The sequence below is a fragment of the Podarcis gaigeae genome, assembly GCF_964106915.1.
Source record: "Podarcis gaigeae genome assembly, chromosome: 2".
NCBI lineage: Eukaryota > Metazoa > Chordata > Lepidosauria > Squamata > Lacertidae > Podarcis > Podarcis gaigeae.
Genome location: NC_139679.1, coordinates 98,776,970 through 98,804,287, shown reverse-complemented (window position 1 = coordinate 98,804,287; position 27,318 = coordinate 98,776,970). Strand labels below are relative to the sequence as shown.

At 42.1% G+C, this 27,318-nt stretch overlaps 2 protein-coding genes across 8 annotated transcripts in view; both read right to left on the bottom strand.

Annotated features, from left to right (window-relative positions):
• Positions 1-8,298, bottom strand: part of TMF1 (TATA element modulatory factor 1) — a 24,399-nt gene extending 16,101 nt beyond the window's left edge. Inside the window, exons 1-3 of the mRNA XM_083728111.1 lie at positions 7,861-8,298; positions 1,969-3,212; positions 19-122 (exon numbers count right to left, since the gene is read on the bottom strand). Coding sequence (XP_083584237.1) covers positions 19-122; positions 1,969-3,212; positions 7,861-8,026 — 1,514 coding nt within the window. The 5' untranslated portion in view covers positions 8,027-8,298. The remainder of the gene's footprint in view (positions 1-18; positions 123-1,968; positions 3,213-7,860) is intronic.
• A 1,311-nt stretch (positions 8,299-9,609) lies between these two features.
• The window catches only part of UBA3 (ubiquitin like modifier activating enzyme 3), a 32,487-nt gene continuing 14,778 nt past the window's right edge, over positions 9,610-27,318 (bottom strand). For 4 of the 7 annotated variants that reach the window (XM_083724583.1, XM_083724582.1, XM_083724586.1 and 1 more), the window contains 16 exons: positions 24,597-24,717; positions 23,271-23,351; positions 18,579-18,661; positions 17,731-17,811; positions 16,470-16,513; positions 16,181-16,245; positions 15,420-15,575; positions 15,236-15,338; positions 14,515-14,628; positions 14,238-14,291; positions 13,562-13,598; positions 13,407-13,488; positions 11,880-11,980; positions 11,577-11,640; positions 11,426-11,480; positions 9,610-10,793 (listed from right to left, as the gene is read on the bottom strand). In XM_083724583.1, the coding sequence (XP_083580709.1) occupies positions 10,705-10,793; positions 11,426-11,480; positions 11,577-11,640; positions 11,880-11,980; positions 13,407-13,488; positions 13,562-13,598; positions 14,238-14,291; positions 14,515-14,628; positions 15,236-15,338; positions 15,420-15,575; positions 16,181-16,245; positions 16,470-16,513; positions 17,731-17,811; positions 18,579-18,661; positions 23,271-23,351; positions 24,597-24,716 (1,329 nt within the window). In that variant the 5' untranslated portion in view covers position 24,717 and the 3' untranslated portion in view covers positions 9,610-10,704. Of the gene's footprint in view, positions 10,794-11,425; positions 11,481-11,576; positions 11,641-11,879; positions 11,981-13,406; positions 13,489-13,561; positions 13,599-14,237; positions 14,292-14,514; positions 14,629-15,235; positions 15,339-15,419; positions 15,576-16,180; positions 16,246-16,469; positions 16,514-17,730; positions 17,812-18,578; positions 18,662-23,270; positions 23,352-24,596; positions 24,741-26,963; positions 27,120-27,318 lie in introns of those variants that run through there. The other 3 variants (XM_083724584.1, XM_083724585.1, XM_083724587.1) reach the window with 2 other exon arrangements.

Sequence of the window (27,318 nt, the reverse complement as noted above, 5' to 3'; positions counted from 1 at the left end):
TTGTCATTTGAAACTTACTCATTAAGATTATCACAAGCTTCTTCTAGGCGTGCCTTCTCTTTACTAACACTTAACAGGCGAGTTTCCCTCATTTCCAGTTTTTCTGTCAGTGAATCGATAATCTGAAGAAGATTTAAGACACAGAAGCTGAGAAGACTGGTAAGATGGCTGAAAGATAGATCTCTTTGGGCAGCATCATAGAAGCAATGCCCAAAGTTCCACTCAAGTAACAAAAGACATTTTACGCCATATATGCTGTGCCTCTTTTTAGTCTTTCCCACACGGTCCTAACTCATTTTAAGTTCTAATCTGTTACGATACAATCAACTGAATATGGTACATTTCTGATCTTTTAAGATACAACCAACTGAATATGGTCCATAGAGATATGGTGATAGATTGTGGTTGAGTGCCGGAGAAGGTCCGGAGAGACTGAGGTTCAAATTCCTAGTCATGAAGCCTACTGGGTGACTCTGGGCTAACTCTCTCAGCCTAAACTACCTCACAGGGGGGTTGTTGTGAGAACAGAATACAGAAGAGGACCATGCATATTATCTTGAGCTCTTCGGAGATAAATGTAATAAAAATAAATTATGTAGGAAACTCAGGTGGAGTAGATTTTTTGGGGGGAAGGAATGCAGTAGGAGTGGCTGTGGGGTAGCAGAGGAAGGAGAAACCCTCTGAACAATAAGATTTCTGTTGTGGAAAGTGGACGAAGATCACTGGCTATTGATCCATTTTGATTTCCAATGGAAATGTTTTGCTGGACATACTATTCATCTTCAATTTTAAACGCACTTGAAAGAAACTGAAGCTATTGTACCATTTATGATTGTTACAGTTTAATTCACAGGATTCCAATTGTTTGATTTACTAGAAAAATACTCATGCATCATTAATCCTTATGCACATCTCCTCAGCCTCCCAAACACTGTATACATACTAGAGTAAACAGATATATATATAAATGCACACAATCAGCAAACTCTACCTTTAAAGCCCTAAACGGCCTTGGCCCAGTATACCTGAAAGAGCATCTCCACCCCCATCATTCAACCTGGACACTGAGACCCAGCTCCGAGGGCCTTCTGGCAGTTCCCTTCCTGCGAGAAGTGAGGTTACAGGGAACCAGGCAAAGGGCCTTATCAGTAGTGGCACTTGCCCTATGGAACCCCCTCCCATAAGATGTCAAAGAAATAAGCAACTGACTTTTAGAAGACATCTGAAGGCAACCCTGTTTAGGGAAGTTTTTAATGTTTGATATTTTATTGTGCTTTTAATCCTGTTGGGAGCCAGCCAGATGGGCTGTGTCAGGGAACTGCCATCAGCTCAGAGGCGGGAGGTGGAAGGGCAGTTGGGTTACAGGGAGCCGCCAAAGATCGCCAAAGATGGTGAGAAGCAGCTTGTCCTCCGGGGAGGAGCGAAGCCACGCCTCCAATGGGAAAGGGAAGCAGGGCTCGGAAGATGCAAGGGAGAGCTGCAACACCGAACCTGAGCAAAGCAGGGGGGGGAGCAGGTCCCCCTTTGCCCACGCCCTCTGCGCAGGAGGCTTACGCGCAGAGAGGGGAGGCGTAGGATGGGGGTCAAAAAACTGCTCTGCTGGGGAAGGTTTAAGGACTGCCCACTCCCAGATTCTGCTAGCGACTGAGCAGACATGGAATTGAGTCGATCTGCACTGTGAACATTTTGGACAGATAATAAAGCCTTGAAAAGACCAATGGGGAGTCTTGCCTGATTGCTCTCGAGCAACCACGCCGGCACACATAACAGGCGGGGTATAAATTATTATTATTACTATTATTTAAAGGATAATTTCATGACATCAAAACAGAAAGAGGCCTGCAACCGTGCTGCCTTCAGCAATCTGACTGAATAATCTTACTGCACCTCTTCTCCCAAACATAAAAAGGGAATAACCATATCCACAGGGTAGCAGAAAGATGTATACAATGACAGTTCTGGGGTTACCTTGCAAAGCTCTTCTTTTTCACACTCTACACTTGACAGCTTTTCAGCACTGGGCCAATGTACTGCCACCTCCTCTTTCTGAGTCTGTCCATCAGTTTGCACAGAAACAGCCAAGACGTCTGGCTGCTCTGAGTTTACAGGGGTTGCACTTCGCCCACTTTCCTCCATTTCTGTCTCTTCTGTGGGTAGTGCAACAATTTCACTTAAGATTTGGTCAGACTTGCTTTTTACAGGTTCAGGCTCTTCCGATTTTAGTGTTGAAGGGCTGAGGGTTACAGATGCCGAAACGCATCCCCTACCCGACAATTCATCGTCTGAATTTATTTCACTCACACTCCGACTGTCTAAAGACTGCATGCTGAATGAGTCTATCCTTTCAAAAGCATCAGAGGAGCAGCAGCTCTCAGTCAATTTTTGAAAGTCATCAAGGCGATTATATTCTGTGCAAGCAGACGCTGATAAAAGCTGAAAAGAAGTTTGCATCAGGTGAAGACTAGCTTTCGAATCGGCAGCCTCTTGCCTCGAGCTTACAGAACTTTCACTTATCACACTTTCGTGGTCCAAAACTTCAATGTCACTAGTTGTCGACGTCCCTGAGGAGAAAGTGCTAATTGGAGGTGAAGGCGTATTGCTTTGCCGATCCTCACTTTTTCGCTCTTTAGTTTCCAAACCTATACTCTTTGTCTCTGCAGGCAGAGGTTGTGTGGAGATATCAGGCATGTGACCAGGTTCTTCACTTCCTGAACTTGCTTTCACAATAGTAGTGGCTTCTGCTACCTTGAGATTCTGAGCAGATGCTTCTTGATCAGCGTCTTTAGTGTTGTTTTGCTCATGCTCATCTTCATTATGCTTGCCATCGATATCAAGTACTGAATTACCTTCTTCTAACTTCTCCTGGGAATTACTGAAGTTTCCCAGTTCCACAGGTGAAATTACAGAGAAATCCTTTCCTTCTGTTTCTGGCAGGTCAGCATGCAGAGATTCTTCTAGTGTGCTTTTTACTTCTTCTTTGGGTCGCTGCGATTTGGTGGGTGGCTTAGACACCACTGGACTTTGCTGTATGCTCTGAACATCCGTTAATGGGAGAAAGGCACTGAAGAAGTTTTCTGATTCATCTACCACAGTCCTCCTAACAGGTTTGGTGATGGCAGTAGGAGATGATATTGGCGGACTTTGAGATTCTGTATCTGCATTGGCTCCCCAGGTAGAAGTATCCCATCCTCCACTCGTAAGAGAAGTTGTTCCTAAAACAACGAGAGGAAAAGGGAAAACCAAATTTTAGAAGTTAAATGCATTGTACAGACTTCACAAATATTAAAGTGTCATTAGCCCCAATTTCTCTTTTTTCTGCATAAAAACACACTGATATTACTTCCTTTCCTGAAGCATCTTTGGCGCAGCTATGACATACTTATCCCACATTGTGTCTCAATTATGTGTCCAATTATGGATGGTTCCTTGGGGTTGGACACAATCTCCCCTCAATGAATAACCTGGATTCCTACCAATCCGAATGGAAAACTACACTGCATGAAAAGCTAAGAGGCTTGGGGTTTTCCCCACAGGCACTGATAGCTGTAGGTTATGAGAAAGCTAGAGCAATAATCCGCCAACGAATTTGGGGTGCCACATGAGCGAGATGAATAAACAAACACCCAGCAATAAAAGATAATGGGAGAAGATTTACCCCAGCAAATTATTTGTCAAAATTACAAATACCTAAATACAGACGGTCATTTACCCTTGCTAGATTCAACGTGCTGCCATCTGCCTTATTGCAGAGCATATTTGAGGGTAAATCATATGCGGAACGAGTCTGCCCCTGCGGCTTTGATGGAGGTAGAAACTGTCTCTCATGCCTTGTTACGCTGCCGTTTCTACAAGGATATACGCTCGGTATTTATTACCCCCGCTATGCAAAAATCTCCAAATGAACTTAAATGAACTTAAATGTCTAAAATCCCTCGTAGAGGACAAAGATCCTGAAATCACGTTAAGGGTAGCCAAATTCTGTGCGATTGCCATAAAACATAGGGAACAAGCTGTGCTATCGTAATGATTAAGGTTTTAAATGATAATTTTAAGTTATATGTTGGTGACCAAGTTTTAATTTATATATATTTTTAACTGTATTGTCCCTGTTATACTTAATTGTCCCTGTTATACCTAATTGCAAATTCAAATGTATTCCTATCGTGTTTTATGACTTCCTTGATATTGTATGTGGGCTGGAACTGGTCTGACTCTGAAATAATAAAATTCATTCATTCATAACCTGTCATGATTTAGATATGGCACAAAATTGGGTACCTCTGCACTATAAATAAAACCACACTGATTTCTTAATGGCTGACAGCTAAAGTTATATGCTATTTTCATACAACAGCATGCTCATACTTGGCACCAATACTTTTTTTGGTGTTGAATGAGCAAAATGTACACACACCTGACCACATAAAGCTCTAGTGCAGGTATAGGGTGTACAACAGGGCTTCCCCCCCCCCCCCACTGTATATATTGGACAATATTCCTGAAACTTAAGTATAGGAATAAATCTCAGCTGTGGGATTAATGCAAACAAGAGTTAGTTGTGTGGTGTTCAGTAAGTCTGGGCATAGGTTTACATTTGATGACCCAATATGCTAAAAAGATTACAACCAAGCAGCACTTTTTGTGTTGTTGTTGTTTTTAATTAAACAGCTATTCTCCAGTGTCCTCCCAATGTTGCATTAAAACAACTTTTGAAAACAGTCCTGCTGAGCGCATAGAATTAGCCATGTGGTGCTCTGGATTTTAGCCATCATTTTATTTATTAGATTCATACCCTGCCCTTTCTCCCAAAGGGGCCTAGGTCGGCATCTGTATCTACATGGATGCCTTTACCGAGAGTAAGAGTTGAAATGAAAGGCTTTTCAGATAATCAACAGGAAAAAATGACGCAAGGAGGAAACAGCACACAAGTCAGATTATAAAGTAAATGCATAAGGAAGTGTGCAAATAAGAAGGGAGAGGAAAGAGCAAGAACTGATAATACAATCCAAGACCAACAATTGCTAAAGTGGCAACACCATGCACAAAAATACTGAAAAAGGCACAGTAACTCTTTATCACCCAGAATAAGGGCTAGTAAAAGGCTTGTGTAAAACACCCTGAGAGAACATAAACAGTGCAATAGAATGGACTGCCATAGAAAGGCATGTTCCTTTTTATATTATTATTACATATTATGATTCTATATTTATGTGACAGAAACCTCCTTGTGAGGTCTTCCTTCTAAAAGGTGGCTTATTTGTTTATATGAAATATTTTATAAATAAGCCACAGACAAAAACACCCTTGATTTCAGACTAACACAACAGTGCAGAAATGATGTCAACAACCCTTCTTTCAGAAATCATACAGCAGCCACCCCCAACCTGGTGCCCTCCAGATGTTTTCGAGAAGTCCCTGTCATCCCCAGCCAGCATGTCCAATGGTCAAGGCTGATAGGAGTTCCCCAGAGTGGCTGGGGAAACTCAGCCAGATGGGCGGGGTATAAATAATAAATTATTATTATTATTATTAGCCCAAAATACCTAGAGAGCACCAGGTTGTGCAAGGTTGTTCTATACCATAGAGACTCTAAGCAGGAGATGATGTCTGGCATGGTGGGCAGCTAAAGGGTAACCACATGCTCATTGAGAGGCAAGTATTATGCTTTTGGAAAGGAACATGTGACCGTGTCAGGTAAAATATGCAAAAGAAAAATGAAACTGAAGGCCTTGCTACCAATTATAGGATACCTGTGACTACTGCTAGCTCACATTCTCACATACTCTGCCAGTAAAATAAAATGCACAAAGAGCTGTCATGCTTAATGATCACCCTCATGTAAGCAGTAGGCAACAAACAAGAGTGGGAAATGCTAGAAACAATGACACGTCAGTTATTTATTTTGCCAAATGTTACTTGGGAGATGCAAATGGGGGTTGCTGATAGCAACTACTGTCTAGTTAGGTGCCAAGAAATTAGTACAGATACACTAAGGAAGCAACAGTGGTACAATGGGCTGGGGTTGTGAGTTGAAGAAAGAGTCCCAGATGTCCCTGTGGGAAGAGGGGTAAACCAGAATGTAATTATAAAGTTTTCATTCTAAAGATCACAACATTAAATTTAATCAATGTCTGATGACTCAAATTAGTAGGGTTTTTCACTAGCTTTTCAGTACCACAGGCAATCAATATTTTAACCCATTTCAAGCTTTGCCATGTGGTATGGAAGCCGCTGTTTGAGAAAAACATTTCCAAAGCCCCCCTGGGACTAGCTACTGTACAACATAATGGCTATACTGAAGTTAATAACACAGAGTAGCTATGTATAATCTTAAGTAGAAGATAAGACCAATGCAGGCATGAACAGGGCCAATTATACCACAATGCAAATACAGAACAACCGTCTGTTTGTTTTTTAACATATTTTTAATTAAAGATTTCTTGGTTTACAAAGTATGTGCAATGTCTCTTTTTCAAGTTACATTTTCTACTAATCAGTTTCATTTGTTGAGACATTAGTGTTGCATTAGGAAGAAAGAGGTGGAGGGGCGCATGGTGAGTGGGGTTGGGGTTGGGTGGCAATGTTTCTATTCTGCTTGATGTATGTGTATGGGAAACAGCCTTACAGTATTATAAAAACTAACCAATAAACTTAAACTGACACAAAGCTCCCCTTTATCACATACACAGCCCAACAAGACAACAACTGTCTGTTGTTATTTGCTGTGTTGTCCTGATCTCTTGAGGTGGGGCAGGACAAGAAACAACTTCATAACTTGAAGTTACGTGAAGGAAGGAATGGAAGCATGTAACTAAGAAAGAGGAGCTTTTTTAAAATAAAAATAAAAATGAGTGTATCAAAAGAAAACTGAATGAGGCAATTACCAGGTCGAGAGAGAAGCGGGAGAGTGGAACCAAGACTGAGAGGATGGGCATGTATAGATGCAACAATGTGAGGTGATATCTTTTTATTTTATGCCACTACTATGTCTGTTACTTACAATGGAAAATTTATAGATTATATGAATATGCAGGCATATTGGAAAAACAGCAAATATTGTTTTATGGAGGACAACTTGCAGCACCGTCCTACTTATGCAGAAAGTGTCATTGCAATCTGGTAGAGCTTACTCAAAAAAGTGAATATGCACTGGAGGGCAATAATAATAATAATAATAAGTTCGTGCTTTTTTTCTGGTGGTACGCATACCCCTAAACAGTTTGTGAATCCAGTTTTGTCCATTTACTGTATTTATTTTCCCAATTCGAACTATAAAATGGTGATTTTCTTGAATCAAAAGAAAAATGTACCCCTAAACATTTTTTTAGGGTGGAAAAGCACTGATTATTTGTACCAGATCATCTCAGGGGGGTTCACAACATAAAATCACAATATAACCTACACACACACCTACACAAAAAACCACCAACCCAATAATTCCTGCCCCCACCCCCATATCTTAGCCAAAGCCTCTGAAAGGCACCAGACAGCGTTTCTCAACCTGTGGGTCCCCAGATGTTGTTGGACTACAACTCCCATCATTCCTAGCCAGCATGACCAGTGGTCAGGGATGATGGGCGTTGTAGTCCAACAACATCTGGGGACCCACAGGTTGAGAACCGCTGCCGGAGGGTGGTTTGGGAGCAGAGTGGAGGAGAAAATAAAACCAAATAAACCCCGGGGCGAGGAAAAGGCCTGGCCACGCCAGTCAGGGCCGGTGCAGAGGCTCTCCTCGCTTGACCACAACCACGGGCGGCTGCGGACGAGGCAGGGTGGTGATGGTCGGCGATTCCCTCAGCCGCCCGCCTCGCCTGAAGGGCTGCGGGGTCTGAGGCGAGATCTCCCCGCGGCTCCACCTACCCGCCTCTCGAGGTCGGGACGGGGCGCTTCCGCCCTGCGCCGCTTCGCCGCCTTCCTCCTCCTCCTCCTCGGCCTGGATGTCCAGCACCCGGTCGATGGACTTCTGCGCCTGAGACAGAGCCTGCTTGGCGAAGGTCGAGAGCTGAGAGGCGTTGAACCAACTCATCGCCGACGCCGCCCCCGACGCCGTGGCTGCTCCGGCCCCCGCCACGGCTCACGACCTGCGCGCAACCTTTCCTCCTCCCTCCCGCTCCCCCTTCCTCTAGCCGCAGCTGCTGCAGCCGAAGCCCCGCAGGACACCGACCGCCATGAGAGAAGCGACGGGGGACCCGGATAAGGCAGCTTGCCAGGCAGGAACGCCGAAGGAACGCTCCCCCCAACCCAGCACGCGCATGCGCCAAAGCCCTTCCGCCTTCCACGTAGCAAAACAAGCCGGCGCCCTCGCTCACGTGACGCCGGGCCTGCGTTGCCATAGCTTCCCCGGAGCGTCAGTCATTATGGGGAGCGGCCCCCTCGCTTCCTGGTGACGTTGCGCCGCCAACGTCGTCGTAGCGACGGGCGAGGCACCTGGTTTCCCCGCCCCTAATACGTAATTGTCGCTTCCCATTGGCTGCTCGTAGCTCTGATCGAAACTCATAAAATATGCCTTATTTAATAGGTATTTTTAAAGTGATTTGGCGTCGGTCGCCGCATATTGCACCCTGCCCTCTTTTAACATTTCCTGCAGGAAATCGCGTTTCGGAAAAGCCAAACGGGTCGGTTTCAAGAGGGCAAAACAGAAATGGGCCATTCTTTTATGAACATTTCCCCCGAAGCCTTATTTGAATTAATCCTAAATTACCATGTTCTGGAAAGAGACCCCTTTACACGTTATCCCGCCACAATAATTCCAGAATTTCGGTTGACTTACAATTTTAAACCCAACCTTTCAGCCCAGAAAAGTGCAGCTAGTGACATTAAAGAGTAGACCCCTTGTGTAACACTTCCTTGACAGAAGATGTAAAACAGGTCTTTTGACTTTCAGCCAAATTTTCTGCACGTGATTTAGTACTCGGAAGTGGTGGTGGTTTGGGAACATTGTTGGCCTTGAAGAACTGAGAATTACGTAGGGGGGAGGGGAGCAAGTGTACAAGCTTTGATACATATTAATGGAGCTTGCTTCTCAGTAAACTTCTATGGAGCTTAAAGGTAAAGGGACCCCTGACCCTTAGGTCCAGTTGTGGCCGACTCTGGGGGACGCTCATCTCGCTTTATTGGCCAAGGGAGCTGGTGTACAGCTTCCGGATCACATGGCCAGCATGACTAAGCATGACTGGCGAACCAGAGCAGCCTTCCCGCCGGAGCAGTACCTATTTATGTACTTGAGAACTGCTAGGTTGGCAGGAGCAGGGACCAAGCAACGGGAGCTCACCCAGTCGCGGGGATTCGAACTGCCAACCTTCTGATCAGCAAGCCCTAGGCTGTGACCCACAGCGCCACCCGCGTCCCTTGGAGCTTAGGCCTAGGTAAACCTGAATGCATGTAATATCTACGGTAAATCCTTGACTATATTTAGGGAGTCTAAATACACACACACACACACAAGCTCATACCTTGAAAGCTTATATTTTGTTGATTTTCAGCGTGCCACTGGAATTATTAAAAAATAATTTTTCATCTTATTATATTTAGGGAGGACTTTGGTAGTTTTTTAAAAATTTGACACTTTTTGTAGTTGTGCTTACAACAGATACTTTATGTCTCACAAACATGTTTATATAATTTTTTATTAATAAATATCCTAACATCAACCCTGAATATTAGTGGGCAACACCATGCATAGTAGCCGCTAATACTTGCAAATATACAAATGAAGTATTTAATTTCTATCAACAGGTGGTGATTTAAGAACAATATTTCCGTATTTTGAAAAAAAAAATACATTAACTTTTGGCAATCCTTAATATCCGACAGTTTCTTAAAGACATATTAAATAAAGAATTGGGCTGTATATATATTTCCCCGTCTGGTAAGTCCACTTCACAAGTAATGCAAAACCATGGCTTAGCAATAGAATACAAAGCACAGCAAACCTCAAGCTTGTGTTCTCTCTCTTCTCTGGGGTGTCTAAGTAATCAGAGATTTCTGCTTTTGTTTTAGATTAGTTTTGTACATCTGAATCCAAAAAAGTTATTAATTGTAGCTATGGTAAATGAAAATATGTCAGCTTCATAAACTATGGCTTTCCACTATGGATTTCCACTAAGAATATTTCAGATAAATGCAATTTTTCCAGGTTTTGGAGAGCACAGTAAATTGTGATTCATCTAAAACAAACAAAAGCTTTTGAACTCTTCCTTGGAGCTGAAGAAGAAACAGGAGCACAAACCTGAGGCTCACCCATGCTCATTCTAAATTTTGATTTAGCCAGCCCAATGCCTCAGTCTAAGAACTGTTACATAGATACTAAAATGTAATTTAAAATCTTTGCTATTTATGTACATTCAGAGACTTCATAGGTGCTTCAAGAACTATTGCATTGACCATCATGACATTTCCACATGCACAAAGGGGCACTGACATTTTTCAGAGTGATTACAAATTGAAAAAGTTATTGCTTGCTATACACATCAGATTTCTGTACATGAGTGAGCTTTTATACAGATAACATCAACCAAATATTGGTTTGCAAAGACAGTTCTAAAATAAGAGCAATTTATCCTGGATAAACTAACTTCCATCAATGCTTGTATTAACAGGGATAAGGTCTGGCTGTTTCATCTTCCCTCCTCTTAGTGCACAATGGTAGTTCTACAAGGTGTGCAAGATTTTTTTCAGTGCATGTTTACACCACTTGCATTTATATCAAGTAGTAAAATGAAGTTTGAAGAGCACAGTCTGTGGTGTAGTGACATCTGCAACTGCAAGTTCTTGGCCATCAACAAGTCCAAGCTCTGTATCAAGAAAAAGTTATAAGCACAGCATTTCAGTCACTTCTCTGCATGTATGGAAAATGTGCAACTGACAATTGACTCAGAACATTAGGAAATAAAACATTTGTTATGAGACAAAATAGTAAAAATTATTATTTTGCTTTTAGGAAAACAATTGTCCAGGTATTGATGTGAAAACATTACAGCTATTAATTTTGACCAGTGTCCAAAGAAATGATCAAATTATTCTGCACACCCAACAGCATTTTTGGACTCTGAGCAGTATGTTTTTATTTCCAGTGGTTCTTATGGTTAGAATGGCAGTTATATTACAGCTTTACTCAAAAGAACAATCAGCTAACATTGAAAGAAAGAATAATCTTTTTGTTTCTTATTTTCATGAAAACTAGTGTAGGGAGGCAGGAATCAGCACCTTTATGCACAGATTTTAAGAGTTGCACTTCTCAAAGTCTTTGCTTTTGTCCCTTGAAACTTAACTATGCATGGAAGAAACTTTTGGGGAACTATTAACTCAAGTTTCCGCCCACCTCCTATATACTGTATCAACATACAGATACACCTGACGTTGTACAAAGTCAATTTGCTTCATTAAGCTTTATATCCCCTAAGCAATATTTCAAGGTTTATAATACCTTTTAAAGTCTTTGAAAGATTCGGCCTTGTTCGTTCTTCAATAGAAGCTACTGACTGGGAAAAAGGGACATAAACAGTGTTATTTTTTGCTTAAATAAATACACACACATACACACACAAATAAATAAATTATAAGTATGTATTAGTCACCTGTATATAAAGGGTTTTATTTTTTCCATGCATGGTGGCTGTTATTGCAGGAGATTTCATTTGCCTGTGCAAAAGAAACAACCAGTAATATTTTTTTAGAAACATGTATCACCATCCTTAATCTGCTAGGAATGTGTTTTCAGCAAGATATAGGGTTGTATTAATCAAAGTCCAACTCAGAGTAGACACCATGAAATTAATGAGCCTAAGTTAGTCATGCCCATTAATGCCAAAGGGTCTACTCCGAGTAGGACTAATGTTGAATACTACCCATAGATCATACCATATTAATTTAATACTTACAATGAAGCACTATTTGTTAAATAATCCAAGACTTCTTGAAGTTTAGCTGACGGAGAAAATTCTATGTTTTGAGGGAGCTGACTGCAAGCCAGACAGTTCTCCTACAAAGCAGTAAATGAAATAGTCAATATGAAATAGTCAATATGATTTAAAATGTAAATGAATCACTGTCATTTAATTTAAGTTATCAAAATCTCATCTAAAGTATACAAGGAGTTATTTGCAAATGAAAAAATATACACTTTCATTGAAGTTGGTAGGTACTAGCCTGCAGTGCTTAGTGCAGTTTTTTAAAAGATGAATATGAACATTTAAGACATTTCTGCAGTATTACTGAGTTATGTCATCAAATATGAAATGCCTAGTAGTTCAACGATTTGAACATTCCTTCTGTAGTAAAAATAATAATAGTGGCTTATCCCTGAATTCAAGTCTCCCTTTCAAAAAGGGGGGGGGGGGTTGCCCTCAGAGTTCATTCAAATATAAGTTTTCCTTAAAAGAAAGAACTGCCATCCTAAATATATTTTTAAAAAACCTAATAGTATACGTGGAATAAATCAAGAATCAATGCTACTGCATCAGATTCGGACCAAAAAATATCTTAATATATTGATAGTGATTGTTTGACAGGCGAGGTGTGAGCAATAGAATGATTCTACTCAAGTACTTGTCTTCCAATAGCAGGGAAGAGACAAATGGGAGGAGAGGGGTGTTCAAATGACAAAATAAACTAGCTTTATTTATTACAAAAATATTCATCCTCTTTTTTTTCCTTCAAGGAATACAAATAATAAATAACATACAAAAAATACATTTAGAGTCCCCCACACAAATCCAATTTCCCACTTAAAATTCATCCTCAGGTGGTCGTCTGCATAAAATCAAGAAGTGAGGGGCAAGCATGAGGATGGAAAATGTAGCTCTTCCCCAGTCCACACATTATCGTCTCCACTGTTTTCTATGAAATTGAATGAAAATGTCTGCAGTGGGAGCCTGTTCTACAGCACAGATTTGTGGAAACTCTAGTCTTCCAACTTGCAGAGACAGTGATGGAACTAGTGCACTTGTACCTAGTCTCCTCCCTTGCATGTTGATTTCATAAGGACAAACACTTGCTGAAGTCTCTCTTTTTTTCAGGTTAACTCATAAATGCTTTTTAAAAATTTATATGTCCTTAAAACAAGGGTCTGGTGGGCCTCTTTCAAGGACTGTGCTCTACAGTTGAAGAAATCCTATTATCAAGGAAGTCCAGGTTTTATTTTCTAAGCATATGCATGGAGCAGGGTCTCTCCCATGTACCATAATAGCCAGGAGTTCCATAAGGAGAAAATGCTTCCTAAGGTATGTGAAACCTGAACACCATGAACAAGGTTATATCTACCACGAGCAACTTGAGTGAGCATGGGAGCGTCAGATAGTTGCTTAGTTTACAAAGTTTTAGTTTTATATTTTCGGCGAGAGAAGTTCCATTATGACCCAAGCACTCAATAACGAACAGCTAAGAAAAAATTATGTGGCAATACCAACCTTCTTTTCGGCTTCAAATGTGTATGTGTACAGTCCATCTACATCATTGAATACCAAATAGTTGTTCAGAGGCATGTATGCACTGTAATGAAAAATCTGTTAGCATTCATAAGCAACAAGTGTCCTAAAAATGTTTTAATTCAGAAACACGTTACCTTGTGGCTAATTTAAAGACTTCAGTGGCACATACAGCTAGAAAAAGAAAGAGATAAACAACTAAAATTAATTGAAAATTAGAGGAAAGTACGGATCAAACATTTTACTTATGGAACAAGGAAAAGAATCAGCAGGTTTTGTGTTCAAAGTTTTCTAGAAGTATATGGTGAAATGTAATTATCTGAAGCAAATCTAGAATTAATACATGGAATTAAATGCAGTCAGAATATTAAACCCTTTATTGCCAGATTCTGACTTACCTATAACTCCCACCTCAAGGTGCCTTCCTAAAGATTCAGAACCTTAGAAGTATTGCTAGACAGGTGTGCCAAATTTCCTTCTAGCAGTTTAATTTAAAGTTTATTTGAGGTAAATATATTGGTTATTTCAATGTGATTTACTAATAATTTTGCCAAGGGCAGCACTCATAGGCTGCAATCTTATATATATTTACTAGGGAGACAGTATAACTGTCCTTAATTAGACTTACTACTGGGAAGATACCCATAGGATTGCTCTGTCAAGTCCCCCCCCCCTTGTATATTTAAGCTAGTTCGTTACATTCAGCCTAAATACGTAAGGAGAACAGGAAGACATGGTTTTCAGCTTAGATCTCCAATACTATTCTTACAGATGTAATTGGAAACAATTTTTTTAAAAATTGCATTACTGTACCTGCAATGACAGCATTTGTAGAAGCTACAGCTGGAATGATCCGCTTTACAACCCCTGCATTGAGAGAAGCAGCATCACAAACCTTTATGTTATTTCTATTTTTAACAGTTGGAAACATAATTCAAGGAAAGTATCTACAGTATTTTGTTGTAGTATGGTCACTACCTCAACCAACATAGAATACGGCAAACTATAGCTAGACATGTATTGCTTATCATTACGGTTTCCCAAAGACCAAAAAGGACCCACTGAACAGATGGCTTCTGCTGTATCTTACCTTGTGTGAGCCTGTAGGAAAGACCTTTAATATTAAACTGTGCTGCCCTTTCTAAAGACTTTTCAAAAATCCACTGTATGTGCTCAGGATCATCTCCATCTAAAGCAACACCTTCTGCAAAAAAAGGGGGGGAAAGTATGATTTTTACAACTTAAGCATGAAATGGTTCTTCATAACTGCAAATTACAGTAGTACCTTGGGTTGTGAACGGGATCCATTCCGGAGGCCCGTTTGCAACATGAAAAGAGCACAACCTGAAGCACGTATCTGCGCAGGTGCGTGGCGCGATTTGGTGCTTGTGCACATGCACAAAGTGCAATTTAGCACTTCTGCACATGTGCGAGCGGCGAAACCCAGAAGTAACCCTTTCCGGTACTTCCAGGTTGCCACAGGACGTAACCTAAAAGAATATAACATGAAGCAAACTTAACATGAGGTATGACTGTATACCATTGTTTAAATAATAACTTGCTTGGGTGGAGTCTCAAAAAGAGAGACGTGACTACTATGAAATTTGCAAAGGGATAGGTTTATTATGAAAATGTGATTTCTAAAAAAAGAAATATAAATAAGAGAATCATAAAAAATAATAGCCAGAAGAGGAACTCAATCATGACTCCTAAGTCAAATTGCACAAAACAAGTGAAATAAAATATGATAGGATTATTATGTTATTCAGCTTTCCGTTTTGACAAAGGTTCAACATTAGTTTATTGATTACCTCCAAAAGGTTGTTCCTTGGGCCACTGCAGTATCCTGACATATTCAATGCAATGTTCTGGTAGCCGAGGCATTGAAGCAATTGTACACATAGGAAAATTTACCTAGAGAGAATGGATAAGGTGTTTCAACATGAATGTTGAAGTGGCATACCTGGCTATAAAGTATTTGTTCTATTTAGTTACCTGTGGTGGATAAAGTTCAAGTGTACATTCAATACAAGCTGTCATGCCAGGAATAATCACGCGAGCATTTCCTTTAAAGCCTTCAGTTCCTCCATCAATCAAAGGTATAATGGAACTTGGATCCAACACCCCATTTTCATGGTTTAAAAGTGAAATCTAAGGAGAGCAAAGAAGAGCATTAAGTCCATTTCCTCTAACCTCAACCCTCACCCTTCATAATATCCAAACTGAACAGTCCTTAGGGTATTATTTAACATGACTTGCTGAACCTGAGTTGCCTGAAATAACTGCTGCATTAACTGTCCTGCATTTTTTTTGTTCTGCGGAATGTGGTGGCAGTCCTCATTAAAGTGCCTCAACTTCCAAAATCAGCTCAAAATTATTTCTGCGCAACTCATTTATGGGCGTATTTCAGGAGCCTGAGAGCACAGATAGCCATGAAACTTTCTGTCACAACTGAAATGCGAGACCTTCATAAGCAGCAGGGCTTTATTAAATAAAAGGCTACAGCTGCAGAGAGCCATGCTTTGCATTTCAAGTGTTCTCCCTTTTGTTTACCACATCCAATATGAAGTTGAAGAGCAACATATTGCAAATGCACATACCGCAAAAGCAAAATCAATTTTCACAGACACTATTGGTGACAATCCTCCCTCTAGCCTCAAAACAAGTCCCACATTCAGAGAGGGTTTCAGCAGTACATGACTTAATAGTGCCTATATTTTGCAACAACTGAGTAACTTTACTTCCTAGGTATTTACCAGCATGCCATTTATCCATCTTCTTGCAATTATTGAATCCAAGCCACATACAATTATATGAAATTCTGAAAGAAAACATAAATATTGTTATGCACACTTGATACTTCCCTCGCTTTTCAGTATTGTTAGCATATTTTTCTATTGTTTCTACACAAAGACAGTTTGCTAGCTGAGCTTTCTGTTTGTTGCATTTTCTCCTTCCTTTAAAGGAAAGAATAATAATGTTCTTTAACTGATTGGGGGGTACCCACAGGTCATTATTTTCACAATAGCACACTTAGTTACTTACGTCTATAGAAAGTGTCGTCTAGATCTTGAATTTTTTTGTAATGTCTGAAAAGATATACAGTAAAGGAATTCTCTTGTGGCAGTTACTTGGCCAAAACACAAATGCCCTTGCCTAATTTGGTATGCACGCCACTGTCCAACACAAAATGCCTTACTATGGCTCCTAACTTCCTCAAAATTGTCTCTTCAAGAAGAGCTTGAAGAGTTATTTAAAAATTAGACTAATGACAACACCTTTTTTTTTTTGGAATGAGCCTGTCTGTTTACTGATTGTTTCAACACCACTGGAGGAGAACTGATGTCACACTTGTGCCTTTTCCATAGCCATCTCATTGATCACTGTGGGAAAGAGGACACTGAACTAAATAGGCTTTTTTGATCTGATCCAGCAGGCACCTTTTCCCCATCCCACAATGGCTCTAAATTCTCAGTAGACTTAAGATACTGCATCCAAGCTGGGACAGATGAAGCCTAAAATCAGGGAGAAACCCATACCTGGTACATCTCTCTTAGCATCTGTGTACACAGAAGTGTAGGTGATGTGGATGAATAAGCATAACGGATCCATTTTGAAGCTAATGTAGGAACTGCATTTAAATTAAAAATGCAGTAAGTTTTATGCACTGCATTAGAAACATGGCCAGTTCAAGGGGTTCCAATGTGCTAACATCTGTGAACAGGCAAAACAGGCTTTTGGTATCACCGAACCCTCAGAGGGCATTTTAGAAAGATTTACTGCTAAGACGCTTGTAGTCTTAGGTTTCACTGTCAACTTTGTACATAAACTCAAGATTTCAAAGACAGCATTATTATACATCATCACTGAAATGATAATCAATATCCACTATGTTTTTAATTGTCTGATTGTCTATCAGGCAGAAATTGAAAATGCCAGCTAATATATACGGTAAATAAAAACACAATCCACACATGCACTCAGAAGGATAGCATGTCTACAAAAACCAGTTTAAAGAACACACAATGCATATTCATGTTGAAGGTTGGGTGGCAGGGGCAGGAAATCATTGAACTTCAACTAACGCTGCAAAATGGTTTTGATGGTAAGTAAGGCAAGGGGACTGCTATCCAACTCTGGAAACGTTTGATGCTTTTGATATTTCTGAAGAAACCCATTAGGCTATTTTATTCAATGATTAATCTATGGACAAGATTAAGCCACACCAAAAAGGAAAAGGGGGGGGGGAATGCAGGTGACTGTGGACATGAGAATAAATTGAATCCTTTTCTTCATAAAAGGATACGGTACAACAGCGCAATTGGGAATTCGGCTGTTTAGAAATTCAGCAGCAACTTCTGCTTTTGGCCGTCCAACATCTTTAGGTCTGCAAAAAACAATATTTGTTAGGAAACTGAATCTGTTAGGATTATCCATTTTGCCTTACACAGAATCATGGGTGGTTAACTACGAGCTCTGTTGCAATGCTAGTTTAAAGCAGGAAAGGCATGATTCAGAGGACTACACAGTAAGTCAAGGATCTCAGTTCCCATTTTTCAAAGGTATCTGGTATGGAAAATTCAGAAGTGGCTTCAGAACAAACAACTGGTGTGGAAAAATAATAATAAAGCACACATATGTGAATGTGGTATGCAGAAAGGGGCACTTGAGATCATGGATTCTTATTTGTAAAAATGCCATATAATCAGCAGTGGGGGGTTTTTCACAAGCTCCATCTCAGATACAACTATTTGACAGATGGGAGACTAGTCCTGACACACAGCCCCACAGTGTTTCTCTTGCTGTCTCCCATATTTGAAATTACCACAAGGCTGAAATGTGTGTGTTGTTTTTTCCTTTTGAAGGAACAACATGCTATAGTGGTAAGTCAGGGGGAAGAGGCAGGGAGAGAAGCAGGCAAGTGATAGCAGTAGTAAGTTAGAACTAGAGCAAGCAGACTTTATTTGGAAAGTTAGTGGGGTAAGAGTGAAATGCTAATTTACTATTAGGAATGCCACAGCATACATGTTTCTTGAAAAATATTCAACTTCCTGAATTCTGTTTTAAAGGAAATCTTACTGAAATAAATGAAACTTTCTTGAAAATGAGAGCCAGAGTTTGCAGTTTATTCTCAATAGGAAATGTATGACTTACCGAAACAAAAATTGCCTGTTCAGGTTAGATACATCAATGGTGTCCATGTCAATGACATGAATCTGCCTAAAACCAGACAACGCCTGAAGACATAAAGAGATCAGGGTTACAATAAAAACAACAACATCTTTTCACTATTAGAAATGTTTGGACATATTTATTGCTTCTGAAAAATGGAAGTACTGTATTTTTCGCTCTATAACACGCACCTGACCATAAAACACACATCGTTTTTAGAGGAGGAAAACAAGGGAAAAAACATTCTGAATGAAACAGTGGATGTATCATTTTTGTGCTTCATGCTGTGGCCACAGACATGTGATCTGATGGTGAATTTGGGGTGACCCAAAGCAAAAATCCTGAGAATCCCTGTGGATCCATGCTTTGTAACCACGTTTTTGCACCATTGCAGCCCCAGGCAACAGTGGGTGCGTGATTTTGGGGGGGCAGGCTGTAGCCATGGACATGCTATGTGATCTGATGGTGAATTTGGGGTGACCCAATGCAAAGATCCTGAGGATCCATGTGGATCCATGCTTTTTAACCACATTTTTGCACCATTGCAGCCGCAGGCAACAGTGGGTGCGTGATTTTTGGGGGCAGGCTGTAGCCATGGACATGCTATGTGATCTGATGGTGAATTTGGGGTGTCCCAATGCAAAGATCCTGAGGATCCATGTAGATCCATGCTTTTTAACCACGTTTTTGCATCATTGCAGCCCCAGGCAACAGTGGGTGCGTGATTTGGGGGGGGGGGCAGGCTGTAGCCATGGACATGCTATGTGCTCTGATGGTGAATTTGGGGTGACCCAATGCAAAGATCCTGAAGATCCATGCTTTTTAACCACATTTTATGTGGGGAGGGAAGGAAAAACACTGAACGGACAAGGAGCACGAGAGGGGTGTGCAGAGAAGCAGCTGGCTAAGAATGCAGGAGAGGGGTATAACGGGAGGGAGGAAAGGAAGGCAAAAGTTTTCCCTCACCTACCCACCCAAGCCAGCCAGCTCTCTCTCTCTCTCTCTCTCTCTCTCTCTCTCTCTCCTGCATGTTTTCAGCAGCACTCTGCTTTCCCCTCTGCTTGCCTGGAGGGGAGGGGCTTTCCCTGCTCTTTGTTCCGTTTGAGCAAACACAGCAAGGAAACAGAGGTGGGTGGGCAGTAAGACCCTGAGGCAGAATGCAGGAAAGCAGCCGCTTCCTCTTTTCAGGTTTTCCTTCTCAGTGAAGCGCGATTTGATTTTTGCCTGATTTTTCGGCTCCAGGGCCCACACATTCGCTCTATAACACGCACAGACATTTCCCCTTCCTTTTTAGGAGAAAAAATCTGTGTTATAGAGGGAAAAATACGGTACTTGAAGGGGCTGCAAATCTATCATTAAGATTGTCCACACTTAGGGTAGGGGGTGTGTGTGTCTAGGATGATATATATGTTATAGAAGGTAAACCTAATGCAACACAGGCCCAACAGCCAACACTGGATAACCACGAACTGTTCTTTATAGAAAAACCCCTAAGAAAATTCTTCGCACACATTGACTAGTAAAAGTTGTTTTAAACGGTTTACTGGAAAAAAATATCATGAGTCACATATCTTGTTTGCAAATGTGATAATTAGAGATGCTTATGAAATTCTCCCTTTTCTAACTCTACTTTGGATGTGGTAATTGCAAATCAGCCAATATCATTTGTAGGGCATAACTGCTTTCTTCAAAGAGTTCCAAACTTGCTTATTCTTAAACAGATTACCAGTTAACAACCAGCATCTTTACCTTTCCTTTAAATGTACACAGTACATCTGTGCAGTAATCATATCACAGTGAGAAAAGAAAGATACGATTGCTTAATTTAACTGGTTATTTTGTGCAAAATTCCTTTTTTGTGCAGTATTTTAACCAATGCACATATATTCATCAGTAACCTTTAAGGAGTGTGGGGGTATACCAGCTGAAAACTGCATCAAAGGGAGCATGTTCCAATCCCAAAATTAATTTTAAAAACTGTCCAACTCAGAAGACAGGCAAAGTGGGACCCATGATAGAGAAAAATAATCCAAGAGAATGGAAGACACCTGCGCATCCTGACTGATGTCATCTCTAGTCTAATTACCGTATTTTTCGCCCCATAGGACGCACTTTTTCCCCTCCAAAAATGAAGGGGAAATGTGTGTGCGTCCTATGGGGCGAATGCAGGCTTTCGCTGAAGCCTGGAGAGCAAGAGGCATCGGTGCGCATCGACCCCTCTCGCTCTCCAGGCTTCAGGAAGCTGTCCGCAAGCCTTGCGCGCCCGGCAGGAGCTCCCGCCGAGCACACAAGGCTTGGGGCGGCAGCCTGTTGCCCGAAGTACAGGGAGCCCTCCGGAGGGCTCCCCGTGCTTCGGGCGAGTGTCTGCAAGCCTTGCGCGCCCGGCAGGAGCTCCCGCCGAGCGCGCAAGGCTTGGGGCGGCAGCCTGTTGCCCGAAGCACAGGGAGCCCTCCGGAGGGCTCCCCGTGCTTCGGGCGAGTGTCTGCAAGCCTTGCGCGCCCGGCAGGAGCTCCCGCCGAGCACACAAGGCTTGGGGCGGCAGCCTGTTGCCCGAAGCACAGGGAGCCCTCCGGAGGGCTCCCTGTGCTTCGGGCGAGTGTCTGCAAGCCTTGCGCACCCGGCAGGAGCTCCCGCCGAGCGCTCAAGGCTTGGGGCGGCAGCCTGTTGCCCGAAGCACAGGGAGCCCTCCGGAGGGCTCCCCGTGCTTCGGGCGAGTGTTTGCAAGCCTTGCGCGCCCGGCAGGAGCTCCCGCCAGGCGCGCAAGGCTTGGGGCAGCAGCCTGTTGCCCGAAGCACAGGGAGCCCTCCGGAGGGCTCCCTGTGCTTCGGGCGAGTGTCTGCAAGCCTTGCATGCCCGGCAGGAGCTCCCTCCCTCCGGAGGGCTCCCCGTGCTTCGGGCGAGTGTTTGCAAGCCTCGCGCTCCCGGCAGGCGAGCGAGGCTTGGGGCGGCAGCCTGTTGCCCGAAGCACGCGGAGCCCTCCGGAGGGTGCCCCGTGCTTCGGGCGAGTGTCTGCAACCCTGCGCGCCCGGCAGGAGCTCCCGCCAGGCGTGCAAGGCTTGGGGCGGCAGCCTGTTGCCCGAAGCACAGGGAGCCCTCCGGAGGGCTCCCCGTGCTTCGGGCATGTGTTTGCAAGCCTTGCGCGCCCGGCAGGAGCTCCCGCCAGGCGCGCGAGGCTTGGGGTGGCATCTGTTGCCCGAAGCACGCGGAGCCCTCCGGAGGGTGCCCCGTGCTTCGGGCGAGTGTCTGCAACCCTGCGCGCCCGGCAGGAGCTCCCGCCAGGCGCGCAAGGCTTGGGGCGGCAGCCTGTTGCCCGAAGCACAGGGAGCCCTCCGGAGGGTGCCCCGTGCTTCGGGCGAGTGTCTGCAACCCTGCGCGCCCGGCAGAAGGGCTCGCACCCGGCAGGAGGGCCTTGCGCGCCCGGCAGGAGGGCTCCCCATGCTTCGGGCGAGTGTCTGCAAGCCTTGCACGCTCGGCAGGAGCTCCCGCCGGGCGCGCGAGGCTTGGGGCGGCAGCCTGCCCCCCTCCAGCCGCAGCCTGCCGCCTGAAGCACGCGGAGCCCTCCGGAGGGTGCCCCGTGCTTCGGGCAGGCGTGTGCAAGGCTTGGGGCGGCAGCCGCGGCTGGAGGGAGGAAATAAATTTTTTTTATTCATTTCCCACCCCAAAAACGAGGTGCGTCCTATGGGCCGGTGCGTCCTATAGGACGAAAAATACGGTACCTACCATGCAATTCAGAGTAGAAGAAAAGTACAGTGTCACACAAAAGAGCAGAACATTTAAATTAATTACTGGGCATATAACCAGGTTCTGAACTGCCATTATGAGACACATTTGTGCTTAAGAGATATAACTTCTAAAAGCAAACCCTGTAAAGTTACTATGGTTTCCACTTGTCCATTTCTTCCCAGTTTTATTGTCTTTTCATTATGCATCTAAGTCCAAATACCAGCAGATGACAAGATATAGCAGTAATGTATTAAAAGCTCTCCCTATGGTTAAAGCTTATGAGTGACATCCATCCTCAGCAGTTCCCTGTAGCTCCTATATGCCTTGAAGGGTATCCAGAAGAAGGGCAAACTCCACTTACAAAATCAAAAGTCTGCTGCACAAATGGGACACCACTACTGGCTGTCACCCTATAAGTTTATGGGTACATTTTGGAAGTTGTCTCTTACCATTACAACAGCTAAAGCACAGTCTACATAATTGTGCTCATAAACTAATGGAGATGTTCCAGAATCAGAAATGAATCTAATATCTACCTTGGAGCGGCAAATCAGGTTTTAAAAAATCCTCATTATTGCCTGCTGTCTTGTTGGATAGGATTTATTCTAAAGCTAAATAAAACTTTGCAAAAGTAAACAGTACAGTATTCCAAATATACTGGAAGTACCTCATTTTTTGTAAGTTTATGCAGATCTATAGATTACTGAATTGACTGTGTGTTGAGCACGTATTTAATTCTGTGTGATTTTGTATTTGCTTTAGTTTGTGTATGCAAACTTGCTACAATCTAGCTGCTAAAGTAGATTGTTAACATGTTTTATATGAGGATGAGGAATCAAACTAATCACATAACCCTTTGACTTCTCAGCGTGTAGAGCAAAAAGCTAGGCAACATGATTATTTTCTCAGTGAACAGTGCAGGCTATCAAGAAATAAAAATGAAATTGTTACCAGATTTTTGAGGAGTTCACATCCTAATCCTCCTGCTCCAATAACTAGAACTTTACACGTGTTTAAGAGAAAGTCAAGGGGCTGCAAAGAACCAAGACAGACAAACAGTTGTTAAAAACAGAATAACCAATATCATCATAGAACTTATTGTAATGCAGTAAAATATTTCAAAATTGTGAAAATATAGTTCATTGTAAATCAGAATTTGCCTTTTGCCATTCAAGTTAAATTTGATTAGTACAGATAAATCAGCATTACCACTTAAGTTATTTCAAGCTTGTTAAGACATGTGCTGTTTGTTTTAAATCAAATCAAAGTGTATACAGGAACAGAGATTGCAATGGCACAGCACTGAACTACATGGTTTATACAGATATATATTTCTGGCAGTTGAAAGTCTTTATGCAATCGTAATCTGACTATGGAAACACACTGCCTGCAGCTGGCCTGCTGCCACCTGCGGAGACAACATCTAATCAATGTGCACATGTTAAACTATGTCTATCCCACTGGAGATCGCATGGAATTCTATGGGTCTCACTCCCACATAAACATACACAGGACTGCAAGAAGAATACAGGAGTATTTCCCTGATTACTTTTAGCCAGAACTAAAAAGGTCAGGTGCAAAGAATGATGCCTGGGTAGAGACAAGTAGGGAGAAATAGCATGCAGGGTTGGAGGGTTAAGTACACAGCCCCATAGCTGCTTTCCATCCCCTGAACTAGGGCGGCATTACCCCTGCATCAGGTGTATTCTGCATATATTTTAAAACTCAGCTATAAAATAAGGAAATATGGCATAAATCTAAAACAAGTATATATGGCAAACCCAAAACAAATAGGTAATTCATCATTCTCTCACCAAATTTTACTTCAAATAGTTCCCATGTTGAAATCCAGTGGTGTCTGTCCATCAAATGGACTTCTGTTGCAGGACAGGACTTTCCCTTCTCCTCCCTCCTGCAGCCCCTTGCACATGTCCAAAATTAGCTCCAGGTGTCTGGGGAACCATTAGAGCAGATGTAGGGGTGCATGGAGCTGCACAAGGGAGGATAGGAAGGAAAGTTTGCATGTGCAATACTGAATGATGTCCACTACAGCCAAATTTCTTATTTTACACATCAAAGCTTCAAGTGCCCTACATGACTTTTAGCATCCAAACTATAATTTATGCAAGACCACATCAGTCATGCAGAAAATTAGTTGGTTAATTGCAAAAGTTTGCAGTCTTGTTCATTTTTAATTAATGAAGTGCAAACAAAAGAACAGTTCACAACAGCAACACAATACTACAAACATTTGTATTTAAAATAACTGTTTCTCACTTGAGTGCCTGGCTCGAAATCAGGGTGTGTGAAAGGTCCAGATCGCTCGAGGAACTTCTTTACATGGTTCCAGCGACCTTCCCAGTCTCCATTGTCCCCACACCCACCATCAACAGCCATTCTGCACAGAACATAGAAATTCAGCTGCAAAAAACCAATGGATAAACACACACACACACACACACACAATCTCTACAAACTTAAGACTTTCCTTTTGTATGATTATACATATCACAAGGTGCTACCAATTTTATCTTGTTCAGAGCAAATAAATGAAATATTTTAGGACTCTGCTGGCTACTAGACAGTGGGTCTAGTGTCTAAGTCATGCATTGAGAGGACTCACTGAAAACAATGAGACTTAAATTGGTCATATTTTAAGCCCCATTATTTCCAGTGAGTCTACTCCAAGCATGCCTAGATTTCAATCCAACCCATTAATAATACATCTGTTTACAATAAACAGATATGTACTCTTAAAATTAAATTGCTATATGTGATTAGTTATGAATATATATATGCATGCACAAACTGAATATTCAGATTTCTTTTACTTGGAAAACCAGTATGCCAAGCAGTTTTTTAAAAATAAGGTGTTATTAGTATTCTTAAAGAACAATGATTAACACCAGACAGCTATTTCTGCCTCAATCTACTGATTATGCAGTAGATGTAATGCAAGGGTGGCTAACCTATGGCTTTCCATAAGTTCCTGAACTATGGCTCCCATCATTCCTGACCAATGTTGTGGTTGAGGAGTGTTGGGAGTCCAGTATCATGTGCAGGGCCCCAGGATTCTCACCCCTGGATTAAGGGATAAGAATACAAAAAGCAAATCAAGCGTTTCACTAAATTGATGTTTTGATGGGATGTTTTTATGTGGAAGACTAGCGTACTTCTGACAATAAAAGAGGAAACAACATGAGTAACTGATACACATCCATTGGCAATTCATTTCTGGGAACCCTGTAGCTTGTTACAAGCAATTATCTACATTTTAAACACAAAACTCACTTTTTAACAAATTGAAAGGGAAAGTGACATGCAAGTCACTTACAGTACTACATGTTAACAGTGAATTGGCTAGCAAATGTTTGAATTTTGCCTGACACAACATAACATCCAGTTTCAATTTCTATTCTATGTCCAATTTTACTTTCACATTATACAGATCCCTGAGTCTCCTTAAAATACCAAAATTCAACCATTTAAATGTTTAGATGTGCACTGCAAGATATGAATTTTGTTTGTATACTGATCTTGGGGTGTTTTAGTGTTTTTCACTATCCAAACTATGGCTGTTACCCAGTAGGGCTTAATAGAGAAGTGGAGTTATTGCCACATCAGCAGGCCTGTCCATGCACACCATCCTGGAGTGGGTGCAGAGATGCCATTATGTGACAGCAGTGGGGTTGGCTCAGTATCAAACAGATCTCAGACCAGCTTGGTCCCTTCTCTTTGCTGTTTCAGGGCTTTCTACTTGCTACTACTGGCTGCCTGTAGAACTTCTACTCGCCTGCTGTTTCAGTGGACAGAAGCAGTAGGGCCAGGCAGAGGAAATCCAATCCTTCCTGTCTGTCCGGTGCAAAAGGGAGGCTGGATTGCACATTTAGTTTTACTGCAGTTTTAATTTCCTATAACCTGTTCTGAAAACCAGTTTAAGGGCAGAGTATAATAAAATAAATAAAACATGATACTCTGTAGTCTGAAGTCACATCTCAGCAAGATAACAAAACTGCCAATTGTGCAAAACTGCAGTTTACAATACTGTTTAGTTTTGTATAGCTAGTGTTTCTAAGTAGTGCAACCATAGTTGCATCCCATTCCTACACCTTTCTTCTTGCAATTAAAGTCCACTAAGCTCAATGAGCCTTACCCTCAACTTTTTAAGACTACAATTCCCATCATGCCTGACCACTGGTCCTGCTAGCTAGGGATCATGGGAGTTGTAGGCCAAAAGCATCTGGAGGGCTGAAGTTGAGGAAGCCTGAATTAAATTATATCCTACAGCAGCCAACCTGATGTCCTCCAGATACTGAAGAAGTCGTCCAAAAAATCTAGAGGAGACACCACATTGGTTATGGGTTACATCCCATGCCTTAAGAGAAGGCATTCTAGCACAACTGATCTTTCCCTTCTGTTCTCCCAGAAAGCTCACCAAAAGATCAGGGAGTACAAAATATTATGGGCTGTGTCATCTGGGGCTCTGTTGGGAAGGGGGAAATCCCCGAAAACTGGGTAGAGTAATTCATTTATGCAACTCTGGTTACAAACTTACAAATTTTACATTTTTACAAAGGATTTCCCATTAACATTCACTCATGCAATATACTGTAAGCAGTTTAGCAATTTGCAATACATTATTACCCAAGCGGCTTGTGCACTTCCCATCAAAATGTGCATTACCCATGATCTCTTTGATCTTTGAAGAGACCCTAATCCCTGTTAAGACTTGCAGCGGCCCTTTAAGGATCTGCCACACTGAAATGCATCTTAGTGCAAGTTCCAATTATGGACCAGTTGGTCTTCGCAAGAGATATGATTCCACCACACCTGCTGAGTCTGCATAGCCTTCATTTCACTGCTCAGATGTGGGCTCACTTGACTGAACACTTGCTCTGCGCACACACCAAAACCTGTCCCGCATGTGGAAAACTAGCAGGGAAAAGGCTAGGTTTCTGCAAGCAGAGACAGTCACAATGCTACTATTCATGCAGAGCAA